This window comes from Panthera uncia, chromosome D4, assembly GCF_023721935.1.
Source record: "Panthera uncia isolate 11264 chromosome D4, Puncia_PCG_1.0, whole genome shotgun sequence".
NCBI lineage: Eukaryota > Metazoa > Chordata > Mammalia > Carnivora > Felidae > Panthera > Panthera uncia.
The window spans coordinates 79,831,386-79,843,481 of NC_064807.1; the positions used below are offsets into that span (position 1 = coordinate 79,831,386).

Here is a 12,096-nt window from a genome sequence, read left to right on the forward strand (position 1 = left end):
AAACCACAGGCATTTCTGCAACTCCTGTGAAGTAAGGAAGAAATGCTTCTGCTAGATCAGAATTCAAATCCCAGCTACTTACAAGCTGAATTTATTACTTTGGGCAAATTACTTAATTTCTCTGAGTAGGATTTCTAAAAAACATAGATTTAATACCGGCCCCCTAAGATTTTTGTGAGAATTAAATAAAATAGCATTATGCAAATGCTTAGTACAGTGCCTGGCACAAGTAGGTGCTCAATAAATGGTAGATATATATCTTATTACTAAAAAACAGAAAAATAATGACAACTATACTGCTGGAGATTCAATTCTTGGTGGAACAGGTCTCAAGACCATTAAAAACTTAATGGTCTTCAGAGTCTCACAATGCCTAACTGTAGTGCTTCTCACAAACTCAATGTTCACTGAACTACGTGACTCAACTTCACACTACACCGCTGCAAAATACCCAACACAGCTAACCCTGGTTGGAAAGAGTGCTCTGAAGTCGGGTGTTTGACCTATCCTTGCAACATCAAGTGATGAAGACCTTTCTTACATCAGTGCGAAAGTCTACACTGAATAGAGGAGAAGGTGGTGTTGGTGACTGTGTTGCCACAGGAAGAGTTGAAGAGACAAGAGGTGCTTTCTGAGTGTGGTACTGTGCCCACTGCTCTGGCTTTCTTCTTATCTGCTCCTCGCAACTGGTCTTCAAATGACCACAAGGTTCCTAAGGGGGGATAAAAGAAACAATCTTAATCATCTAGGGAGCAGTAAATAAACTTGTCTATTTCCTGTGGAAATAATGTAAACAGTTTATTATATTGTTGGGACAAAAAGATACAGCAGGGAAGTCACCTTAGCCTATTCTCCACACATTTAAATGAAAGGATTAATGTTTAGTCAAGTGAGCACTCAGTTTTCTGGTTTAGAGAAGTCATTTGTATCTATGTGGGGATACTGAAAATAGGCCCTGTCCTTGTATTTTGGAGATTTCTCTATACCTTCCCATCAGTTTCCTATCCAAGCATAACATTTATTGAGCATTAATATGTATCAGGTCCAGTTCCAAGGGCTTTGTTTTTCTGATTTAATCCTCACAACAGCCTTATGAGGTAGGTACCATTATTGCCACCAAACATGAAAAACCTGACGTACAGAACATATAGTAACTTCTGTAAGTCACACAATTTCTAAGTGGAGGAGCTAGAAACCCATACCTGGGTGGTAGGACACCAAGTCTGACAGTGGGCTCTTTACCCACTGTCACTACACTACAGTAGCAGTCCTATTTCCACTGTCACTTACCCTTGGTAAAGGCACACTTGTCCTTGGCTCACTTGGTGGCTGGCAAGCCACTGAATAGTACCCATCTAATGAGTTATATCTTTCCCGCAAAGACGTCTGATAAACAGACGAGTGCATCACATCCATTGGAGGTAAAGAATTACTTCTAATAATGTCATCTCGTTGGTACATAGGTGGGCGCCAGATGCGCCTGCTGTCGTACACAGGAGCATACATTCCAGAAGGTACTGGCGGAACTGGTCCATACGGCTGCGGAGGAGGAGGTTGGTAAGGAGAAGAATTCATTCGATCTCGAGGGGAAAATGTACTGTAATGATCGGCATATGGCATAGAAGCAGGTGGGAGGGAGGACTCTGGAACATTATTGGATCTCACAAAGCGAGGAACACAGGGAGCCACACCAGCTGGTACCGTTGGAGGTGGTGGGTAGTATCCTTAAAAATTAGAAAAAGGAATATTTAATGTAATCTTAGTAAAATCCAACATTGTACAATGATTTAACTCTAAACCAGCTTTTAATGTGGGAAAAGAAAATAAACTTTGAACCTTAGTTACTCCTACTTTAGACAGACACTACACTACTATATGAACTCCTATGTTAAACTGCTCCTCAAAAACACAAGACAGGCTATTAAGAGATGGCTGGTAAGTTTCCTTCTAGGGCATCTACTGCCACAGGTTTTGGATTAAGTAATCAGTTACATTATTGATTCATAGCTTTGGGGGAGCAGAGGTAAAAACCCCTTTCAAAATCTATATAAGTTGTGTATTGTCTTTCCAAAATTATACATTAACTATATATAAACCAAACATTCTACAAACTATTTCAAGGGATTCACAGAACTCCCTGAAGCTCATCCATGGACTCTATATTTGACGTAAAGGAAGGAGAATCTTAAAACTATTGGCATGCAGAATCATTAATTCTTAGGGCAGGAAGAAAACTTAAGGGTTATATAGTCCAAAAGATTAATTTCTTAATATAGATATTCTAGATATAAGTGATTCACTTATGTATCTAAGGACAATATATATTAGTTTCTTTTTTTTCTTAGAATTGCCTAAAATTACTTACCTGTCTGGGGGTACTGTGGGACTTCGAAGGGTATCGGAGTCCTTGGATCTTGAAAATACTGAATGTTTTCAGAATGCTGAGGATATACTGGTACTCTAGTTATAAATGCGCTGGATTTTGGAGGCACAGAATTCAGCTCTGTTCCAACATTAGAAGGCCCAGCTGAGGTAGCCGCTACATTACTTACAGGAGTCTTGGGTGGAGAGCCAATTTTACTGGAGAGATAATTTATCAAAAACAAAGAATAAATTACTGTCTGTAACTGCTGTCTTCCTCAGTATGAATTTTTCATAAAATTATATAGTGAAACCACTAATAGAGAAAATTTAGGTATTTCCATAGTGACAAATAATTTCATTGCCACCCTACACTGCTGATTCACAGGATTGTAGTAACAGATCTCATATTCTGGCAAGGGTAAAAAGAATGCAAACAAAGCCCAGGCACTAATGTGATCCACCAATCCCTTTTTACTCATTGTATAAACAAAGATTTTTCCTAGTGGAAATTTAAAAAAAAAAAAAAAATTTCTATTCAGGGTGCATGGGTGGCTCAGTCGGTTAAGCGTCCGACTTTGGCTCAGGTCATGATCTCACAGCTCGTGGGTTCGAGCCCTGTCTGTGCTGACAGCTCAGAGCCTGGAGCCTGCTTTGGATTCTCTCTCTCTCTCTCTCTCTCTCTCTCTCTCTCTCTCTCCCTACTCACTCATGCTCTGTCCCTCTCTTTCTCTCTCTCAAAAATAAACATTTAAAAAAATTTTTAAAAAGTCCTATTCAACAGGTTCACCCTTAAATTTATTGTTCAATAACTACAGTTAACCCTTGAACAACACAGGTTTGAACTGCACGGGTCCATTTATATGCAGACTTTTTTCAATGAATAGTACTGCAAATGTATTTTCTTTTTTAAAATATCTTTTGTTGTTGTTGTTTTAAGTAAACTCAACCCCCAACGTGAGGCTCAAATTCACATCCCCTAGATCAAAAGTCCCATGCTCTGCGGACTAAACCAGCCAGGGTGCCCCTCCTTGTATTTTATTGATGACATTTTCTTTTCTCTAGCTAACTTTACAGCAAGAATACGATATACAGTACATACAACCTACAGAATACGTGTTAATTGATAATATGTTATCAGTAAGGCCTCTGGTCAATAGTAGGCTATGAGTAGTTACATTGTGAGGAAGTCAAAAGTGTCCCCAATCCCTGTATTGTTCAAGAGCCCACTGTAGTCTACCAGAATTCTCTGGGACAAAGACGACAGACATGTAAAAGAAGGACTGTTCTATTAAGAGATAGATGGATTAAAATGTAAACTCCTTGAGAAAAGGCCATTTTTGTCCATTTTGTTAACTGCTGTCTATCCAAAGTTACATCTAGAAAAGTTAACTGTTACATCTAGAAGAATTCCTGGCATACAGTAGTCATTCAGTAAAAATATCTGTTGAAAAAATGAAACAGTTCCTGCCACATAATTGTCAGAGTGGATGAGTGAAACGCCAATATATGGTTACTCATTCAATTGATGCAAAATAACCAAACTTTTTATCTTTTTTAACCAGGGATTTTCTTTGTTGAGTCACCAGGCAATCAGCTCCAGAGGATCTCACCACGTCTTTCTTATGCCCTACTGAGAAGTCAAACTTTGGCAGAGCTTAGATATGTGGTGACTCCAGAAAAAGAACTTGTTAATGATGCAGGAATTCAATATGTTGCATCCCAAGTAGATTAAAGGGTTTTTCTCAAACTAGAAAAGCCCTTTTAAAGCTAGAATACAAACAAGTATGGGCTGCTTTTAAGTCTAGCACAGCAGATTAGTCTAGCAGATGTTTACTTTTATGTGTAAAATGGAAATAACTAAGGAACTGTGGGTAATAATAGCAGATACAAATTTACTGACTTACAGTTTAAAGATATTTTAGGGCTATATTTATTCTTTGAACTTAAATAAAGGCAACAAGGAAAATGATTAGGATTTCCTTGTAACAGTAATATAACTCTTATCGAGCAATTACTGAGCACATTCCAGGCTCTATGCTACATGCTTTACATAGATCATCTGGTCCTTCCATATCAAAAGGTTATATACTGTCAAATTGGGATAAGTACTTTAAAATGGCAAACTTTAGGGGGCACCTGGGTGGCTCAGTCGGTTAAACATCCAACTTTGGCTCAGGTCATGATCTTGTGGTTCGTGAGTTTGAGCCCCCACATCAGGCTGTCTGCTGTTAGCAGAGCCCCCTTCAGATTCTGTCTCCCCCCACCCATCCCTTCCCCACTCACACTTTTTCTCTCTCTCTCAAAAATAAACATAAAAAGAAATGGCAAATTTTTAGACTTGTCAGCGAAAAGGCATCAAAATCCATGACAAGATTCATAGCCTCACGTGATCATACAAGCTATCCACAAAAATCAGACTAAGGAAAAAGCTAACCTTCAGCCACATTCCAGACAGACAGCTAGATTACTACAGCTGTAACCTACATGGCTCTCAGGATTCCAGGCTCTCCTTTGCAGCACCCCTCTCCTGCCTACCTGATTTTGCCAGGGCTGCTTCCTGTCCTGATAAGATCTTTCCTTCCCAACTATCCATACTTTTGGAACTACCTCAGGTCTTCCTGGGCTCATTTTACCTCTAGGGAGTCTTCCATAATAACTCCCTATAGAATATTATTACTTTTTGTGTTCCAATAACACTTGGAACACAACTCCATTATAGTACCTATCAGAATGTATTATATAATATTTGTTTACGTCTGCCTCCAAACCACACTGTAAGACCCTCAGAGGCAGGGAGTAGTATTATTTAGTTCATTTTCATTACTTCTACCAGCTGGCTGGTGTTGGGCACATAGAAGATCCCTAATTTTTGAATGAATTAATGATTTATTTATTTTTCAAGTTGTTCCCTTAGTCTATAATTAAAAAAAAAATTGGGATAGGATTTACCTTTTAAGGTGTATAATTCAGTGAGTTTTGGTATATTCACAAGGTTGTGCAACAACCATCACCACTACCTCATTCTGAAACACCTTCATCAGCCCTGAGAGAAATCTCTACTCATTAGCATTCACTCCACAGCCCCTGGCAACTACTCATCTACTTTCTGTCTCTCTGGATTTGCCTATTCTGGACACTACCATAAATAGAACTCTGTAATATATGGCCTTTTGTATCTAGCTTCTTTCACTTAACAGTTTCGAGGTTCATCCACATTGACTGTAGTATGTATTAGTATTTACTCTTTTTTTTTTTTTTTTACGGCTGAATACATTCCACTCGTATGGATATAAAACAGTTCTAGGTTACCTTGCCAAAAACCTTCAAAAGCTCATTTTCTAAACATATATGTAACACAAGGTCTCCATAATCTGGTGCAACCTACCTATCTAATCTTATTTTAACCAGTCCCTAACATAAACTTCCTGTTCTAAAAGGCTGGTCTCTTCAATATTCCAAATAATTATCAACAAATTTGACCCATATTATGCTGTTTCTTTTTCTGAAATCCACCATATTTTTCCCAGCAATATAAAATATTCCTGTTCTTTCATCCAATTTCAATTTTGCTTCATTTGTGTAAATGCTGTCTCCACAACTATACTCTCATAAGTTTCTTAAAGGAAAAGAGATCTTATACATGTCCTGTATTTTCAAGTGTGACAAGAACATAGCTCAGAATGAATGTTCAAATACCATTTGCTAACTAGACAATGTTCTCTGACATGTCATTTCTAAAAATCTCTCCCAGGGAAAACTGTAAGGATCCTCCAATAAACAAATCCTATCATATGCTAACTGCAGAAATAAAGAATATAATTGCTTACCTACCCACTGTTTATTATATGAAATCACTAGCATAATACTTTGTTCCTAGAAGGCATATAATAAATGCTGACCGACTATTCAGGGGCAACAAAATCGGAACATGATTTAACTGAGACCCTAAAACAATACCAAAGCATGAGATTTCTGAGGTGTAAGTAACTCAGATGGTCAGAAAGTTTTAAAACTTTTTTCTTACAGAACCAAAACCCTTCCTTATGCTGAAACCTGAAAATATTGGTAATAATAATAACAACAAGATATTGAGTGCTATCTGGCAGGTACTGTTCAATGCACACTGCAATAGTGATTCACTTAATCTGTGCAACCAACCTGTGTAGTAGTTACTATTACTGAATGAATTTTGTGGATGAGTAAATTGAGGGAGACAGATTAACTGGCCTAAGATCAAACAGCTAGAAAACAGTGAGCCAGAATTTGAACCCAGGGAGTCTGCCTCCCAAGAGCCCCCTCTTAGCTACTACACATCATTAAAGAATATAGAATAGACTGTTCTGAGTGAAGCAGAGGCTGGAGGCTTAGAATCTCACCTTGCTGAGGTTTCTATTTAGCTCCTTTCTGGTACCCCTCTGTATACGATCCTAAAGTTCAAAGATCTAAGTGTGGAAAAAACCCAATTCTGGTCCAAACTCTTCAGTTTACAGTCAAGGAAAACAAAACCCAGAGCTGAATTGACTTTCTAAGGTCACAGAGCTTTTTAACTGCAGAGCCAGGACTAGAACTCAAATTTTGGGGGATTCAAGTGCTTTTTCCACTAGGTGAAGATTATGCATTAAAAATTCTGATTAGTTCCTTTCCCTTAGGATAAATTAAAATACTCAGTCATTTCTCAAAAGGCTGAGTAACTCACAGTAGCCATTTTTACCTAATACTTACTTTTCAGTTACAGACTCTGCAGAAGGCCCAGTTGCGTTCTGACCATTAGTGCCAACCTTCCCCACTTTCTTCACAGTCTCCAGAGCTCTTAAAGTACTGTCAGTACTACGTGGGATTAGCTGGGAAACACTGTTTTCTGCATTTGAAATTCCATTTGTACTTGGAACAATTTTCCCCGTTGTTTCAGTACTTCCTATGACAGAAATGACATTTCCGGCTGTGGTTGTGACAGTGTTGTTTACACCAACTTTATTTAGAAGAGGAAATGTTCTTACAGTTGCATTGATCTTTTTGTTCCTTAATCGATACCTGTTTCAAAAACAATCAACATATATTGGTGAATATTGCACTAAATTTACCCTGGGGGGGGGGAGGAAGACAATGGGAAAAGATTTAAATAGGAGGAAATAGCTTTGAAAAAAGTTTCATCAGCTAAATATCAAATACAGTCTACACCAAACTCTGCTGTTAGATGTCACATGAAAACACACACACACACATGTAATTAATGTAGCAAGCAAAATACACATGTATCAAAGAAGCCTGATGAGTGAATGGGAAGAGATCCTTTTGAAAATTTTGTATAATTGCAATAAAAAGTACACTATGTAAAAATGAAAGGAACCATACCAAATCTATTTAGGAATGTAGAATGAAGAAGAAAGGTATGCAAGAGGTGACAAAATTCTGTTGTTACCAAATGTTAGAGCATTATATAAATTAAAAAAATTATAAAACCAAAACTCGTTCTTAAACACTACACCAGATTAGTTTATGCCTAATGTAAAAAGCATCTGGATTAAGAACAGAATTTTCTGATATTGAATTCATAGCTTTATTTATGGTGGTCAGGTATAACACTTTCAATACATAAAGCAATTTGATCTTGGGACTCCATTTAAGAAAATCTGTTTCCACTTGTACAACAAAAACTTCATTATAATGTAGTCCTAGTCAAGGTTCCAAAACTTTAAAGTGGTGAACAACTGTTACATGAACAAAAAGTTTACACACATTTGGAGCCATAATTACATATGCCTAAATTAATCTGATATTAATGTTATAATCAAACAAAAGATAATTAAATATAGTGTTAGTGATGAGCAATGCCTTCACAATAGTCTCCCTTTCAGTCCCTCAGTATCTATAAACAACCTCATTATTCAATCCCACTAGTCTCCATCTCCCCTCTCTCCTGCTCTCCCTCTCTCTCGTGCACGTCTCCTCCCTCCCTCCCTCCCTCCCTCCCTCTCTCTCTCTCTCTCTCTCTCTCTCTCTCTCTCTCTCACACACACACACACACACACACACACACACACACACACACACACACACTGACAGAGGCAGGTGGAGCTCAATAAAAGAGAAGTGTCCCCAGATCAGACTGGCTGAGGATGAAGTGACTGAACACAAAGTTAAAAAAAGACAACAGGTTATGGTCAGTTTATATAAGTCATCTTAAGAGATTCTGGAGAGCGACTGACTACTTTTTTTTTCCTTTTTATATATATATATTTATTTATTTATTTACTTAATTTATTTTTAAATACATCCAAGTTAGTTAGCATATACTGCAACAACGATTTCAGGAGTAGATTCCTTCATGCCCCTACCCACTTAGCCCATCCCCCCTCCCACAACCCCTCCAGTAACCCTCTGTTCTCTGTATTTAAGAGTCTCTTATGTCTTGCCCCCCTCGTTTTTATATTATTTTTGCTTCCCCTCCCATATGTTCATCTGTTCTATATCTTAAAGTCCTTACATGAGTGAAGTCATATAATTCTTTCTCTAATTTCGCTTAGCATAATACCCTCTAGTTCCATCTATATAGTTGCAAATGGCAAGATTTCATTCTTTTTGATTGCCGAGGATACTCCCATTACACACACACACACACACACACACACACACACACACACACACACACACACACACACCCCACATCTTCTTTATCCATCCATCAGTGGACATTTGGGCTCTTTCCATAGTTTGGCTATTGTCAATAGCACTGCTATAAACATTGGAGTGCATATGCCCCTCTGAAACAGCACACCTGTATCTCTTGGATAAATACCTAGTAGTGCAATTGCTGGCTTGTAGGATAGTTCTATTTTTAATTTTTTGAGGAACCTCCATATGGTTTTCCAGAGTGGCTGCACCAGTTTGCATTCCCACCAGCAGTGCAAAAGAGATCCTCTTTCTCCGCATCCTCGCCAACATCTGTTGTTGCCTGAGTTATTGTTAGCCATTCTGACAGGTGTGAGGTGGTATCCCACTGTGGCTTTATTTGTATTTCCCTGATGATGAGTGATGTTGAGCACTTTTTCATGTGTTGGTTGGCCATCTGGATATCTTCTTTGGAGAAGTGTCTATTCATGTCTTTTGCCCATTTCTTCACTGGATTGTTTTTCGGATGTTAAGTTTGATAAGTTCTTTATAGATTCTGGATACTAACCCTTTATCTGGTTTGTCATTTGCAAATATCTTCTCCCATTCCATTGGATGACTTTTAGTTTTGCTGATTGTTTCCTTTGCTGTGCAGAAGCTTTTCATTTTGATAAGGTCCCAATAATTCATTTTTGCTTTTGTTTCCCTTACTCCCAGAGACGTGTTGTAAGAAGCTGCTGCAGCCAAGATCAGAGGTTTTTGCCTGCTTTCTCCTCGAGGATTTTGAAGGCTTCCTGTCTTATGTTTAGGTCTTTCATCCATTTTGAGTTTGTGTATGGTGTAAGAAAGTGGTCCAGGTTCATTCTTCTGCATGTCGCCATCCAGGTTTCCCAGCACCACTTGCTGAAGAGACTGTCTTTATTCCATTGGATATTCTGTTCTGCTTTGTCAAAGATTAGTTGGCCATATGTTTGTGGGTCCATTTCTGGGTTCTCTATTCTGTTCCACTGATCTGAGTGTCTGTTTTTGTGTGAGTACCATACTGTCTTAATGATTACAGCTTTGTAACACAGCTTGAAGTCTGGGATTGTGATGCCTCCTGCTTTGATTTTCTTTTTCAAGATTGCTTTGGCGATTTGGGGTCTTTTCTGGTTCCATACAAATTTTAGGATTGTTTGTTCTAGCTCTGTGAAGAATGCTGGTGTTATTTTGATAGGTACTGCACTGACTATGTAGATTGGTTTGGGTAGTATTGACATTTTATTTTTTTATTTTTTATTTTTATTTTTTTTTAAATTTATTTTTGGGACAGAGAGAGACAGAGCATGAACGGGGGAGGGGCAGAGAGAGAGGGAGACACAGAATCGGAAACAGGCTCCAGGCTCCGAGCCATCAGCCCAGAGCCTGACGCGGGGCTCGAACTCACGGACCGCGAGATCGTGACCTGGCTGAAGTCGGACGCTTAACCGACTGCGCCACCCAGGCGCCCCTAGTATTGACATTTTAACAATATTTGTTCTTCCTATCCAAAATCATGGAATATTTTTCCATTTTGTGTGTGTATCTTCTCCAATTTCTTTCATAAGCTTTCTATAGTTTTCAGTATATAGATTTTTCACCTCTTTGGTTAGATTTATTCCTAGATATTTTACGGTTTTTGGTACAATTGTAAATGGGATCAATTCCTTGATTTCTCTGTCGCTTCATTGTGGTGTATAGGAATGCAACCGATTTCTGTGCATTGATTTTATATCCTGCGACTTTGCTGAATTCATGAATCAATTCTAGCAGTGTTTTGGTGGAATCTTTTGGGTTTTCCATATAGAGTATCATGTCATCTGTGAAGAGTGGAAGTTTGACCTCCTCCTGGCCGATTTGGATGCCTTTTATTTCTTTGTATCGTCTGACTGCTGAGGCTAAGATTTCCAATACTATGTTGAATAACAGTGGTGAAAGTGGACATCCTTGTCTTGTTCCTGACCTTTGGGGTAAAGCTGTCAGTTTTTCCCCACTGAGGATGGTATTAGTGTTGGGTCTTTCATATATATGGCTTTTATGATCTTGAGGTATGATCCTTCTATCCCTACTTTCTTGAGGTCTTTTATCAAGAAAGGATGCTGTATTTTGTCAAATGCTTTCTCTGCATCTATTGAGAGGATCATGTGGTTCTTGTCCTTTCTTTTATTGATGTGATGAATCACACTGATTGCTTTGTGGATGTTGAACCAGTCCTGCATCCCAGGTATAAATCCCACTTGATCAGGGTGAATAATTTTTTTAATGTATTCTTGGATCCAGTTGGCTAGTATCTTGTTGAGGACTTCTGTATCCATGTTCATCAGGGAAATTGGTCTATACTTTTCTTTTTAGTGGGGTCTTTGGTTTCGGAACCAAGGTAATGCTGGCTTCATAAAAAGAGTTTGGGAGTTTTCCTTCCATTTCTATTTTTTTGGAACAGCTTCAAGAGAATAGGTGTTAACTCTTCCTTAAATGTTTGGTAGAATTCCCCTGGAAAGCCATCTGGCCCTGGATTCCTGTTTTTTGGAAGACTTTTGATTACTAAGTCGATTTCTTTACTGGTTATGGGTCTGTTCAAATTTTCTATTTCTTCCTGTTTCAGTTTTCGTAGTTTATGCGTTTCTAGGAATTTGTCCATTTCTTCCAGATCGCTCATTTTATTGGCGAATAATTGCTCATAATATTGTCTTAGTATTGTTTTTATTTCTGCTGTGCTGGTTGTGATCTCTTGTCTTTTATCCTTGATTTATTTGGGTCCTTTCCTTTTTCTTTCTGATCAAACTGGCTACATCTTTATCATTTTTGTCAATTCTTTCAAAGAACCAGCTTCTGGTTTCATTGATCTGGCCACTGATTACTTCTTTAAGAAGGACAGGTATGAGTAGACCTATATTTTAGAAAGGCATTTTGCTGGCATGGAGGGGCCTGTGTTTTCCTCAACATGCTCTCTGAAACCTGCTCTTCATTTTTCACCTCAAAGGTTCTTATACAAAATAGCCAGCTGCTCTTTGCTTTCCATCCTCAAAGGACAAATCTCAGCTACCTTTAAGATTACTCTGGCAGGCAAAAAATAAAATTTTAATTGCAAGTACCTTAAAAGATAAG

At 38.3% G+C, this 12,096-nt stretch overlaps 1 protein-coding gene across 4 annotated transcripts in view; it reads right to left on the reverse strand.

Moving 5' to 3' along the window:
• Nucleotides 1-12,096, reverse strand: part of RC3H2 (ring finger and CCCH-type domains 2) — a 53,707-nt gene that overhangs the window by 11,578 nt on the left and 30,033 nt on the right. For 3 of the 4 annotated variants that reach the window (XM_049628477.1, XM_049628503.1, XM_049628493.1), the window contains 4 exons: nucleotides 7,087-7,395; nucleotides 2,366-2,580; nucleotides 1,291-1,724; nucleotides 542-712 (listed from right to left, as the gene is read on the reverse strand). In XM_049628477.1, the coding sequence (XP_049484434.1) occupies nucleotides 542-712; nucleotides 1,291-1,724; nucleotides 2,366-2,580; nucleotides 7,087-7,395 (1,129 nt within the window). The remainder of the gene's footprint in view (nucleotides 1-541; nucleotides 713-1,290; nucleotides 1,725-2,365; nucleotides 2,581-7,086; nucleotides 7,396-12,096) is intronic. The other variant, XM_049628485.1, reaches the window with a different exon arrangement.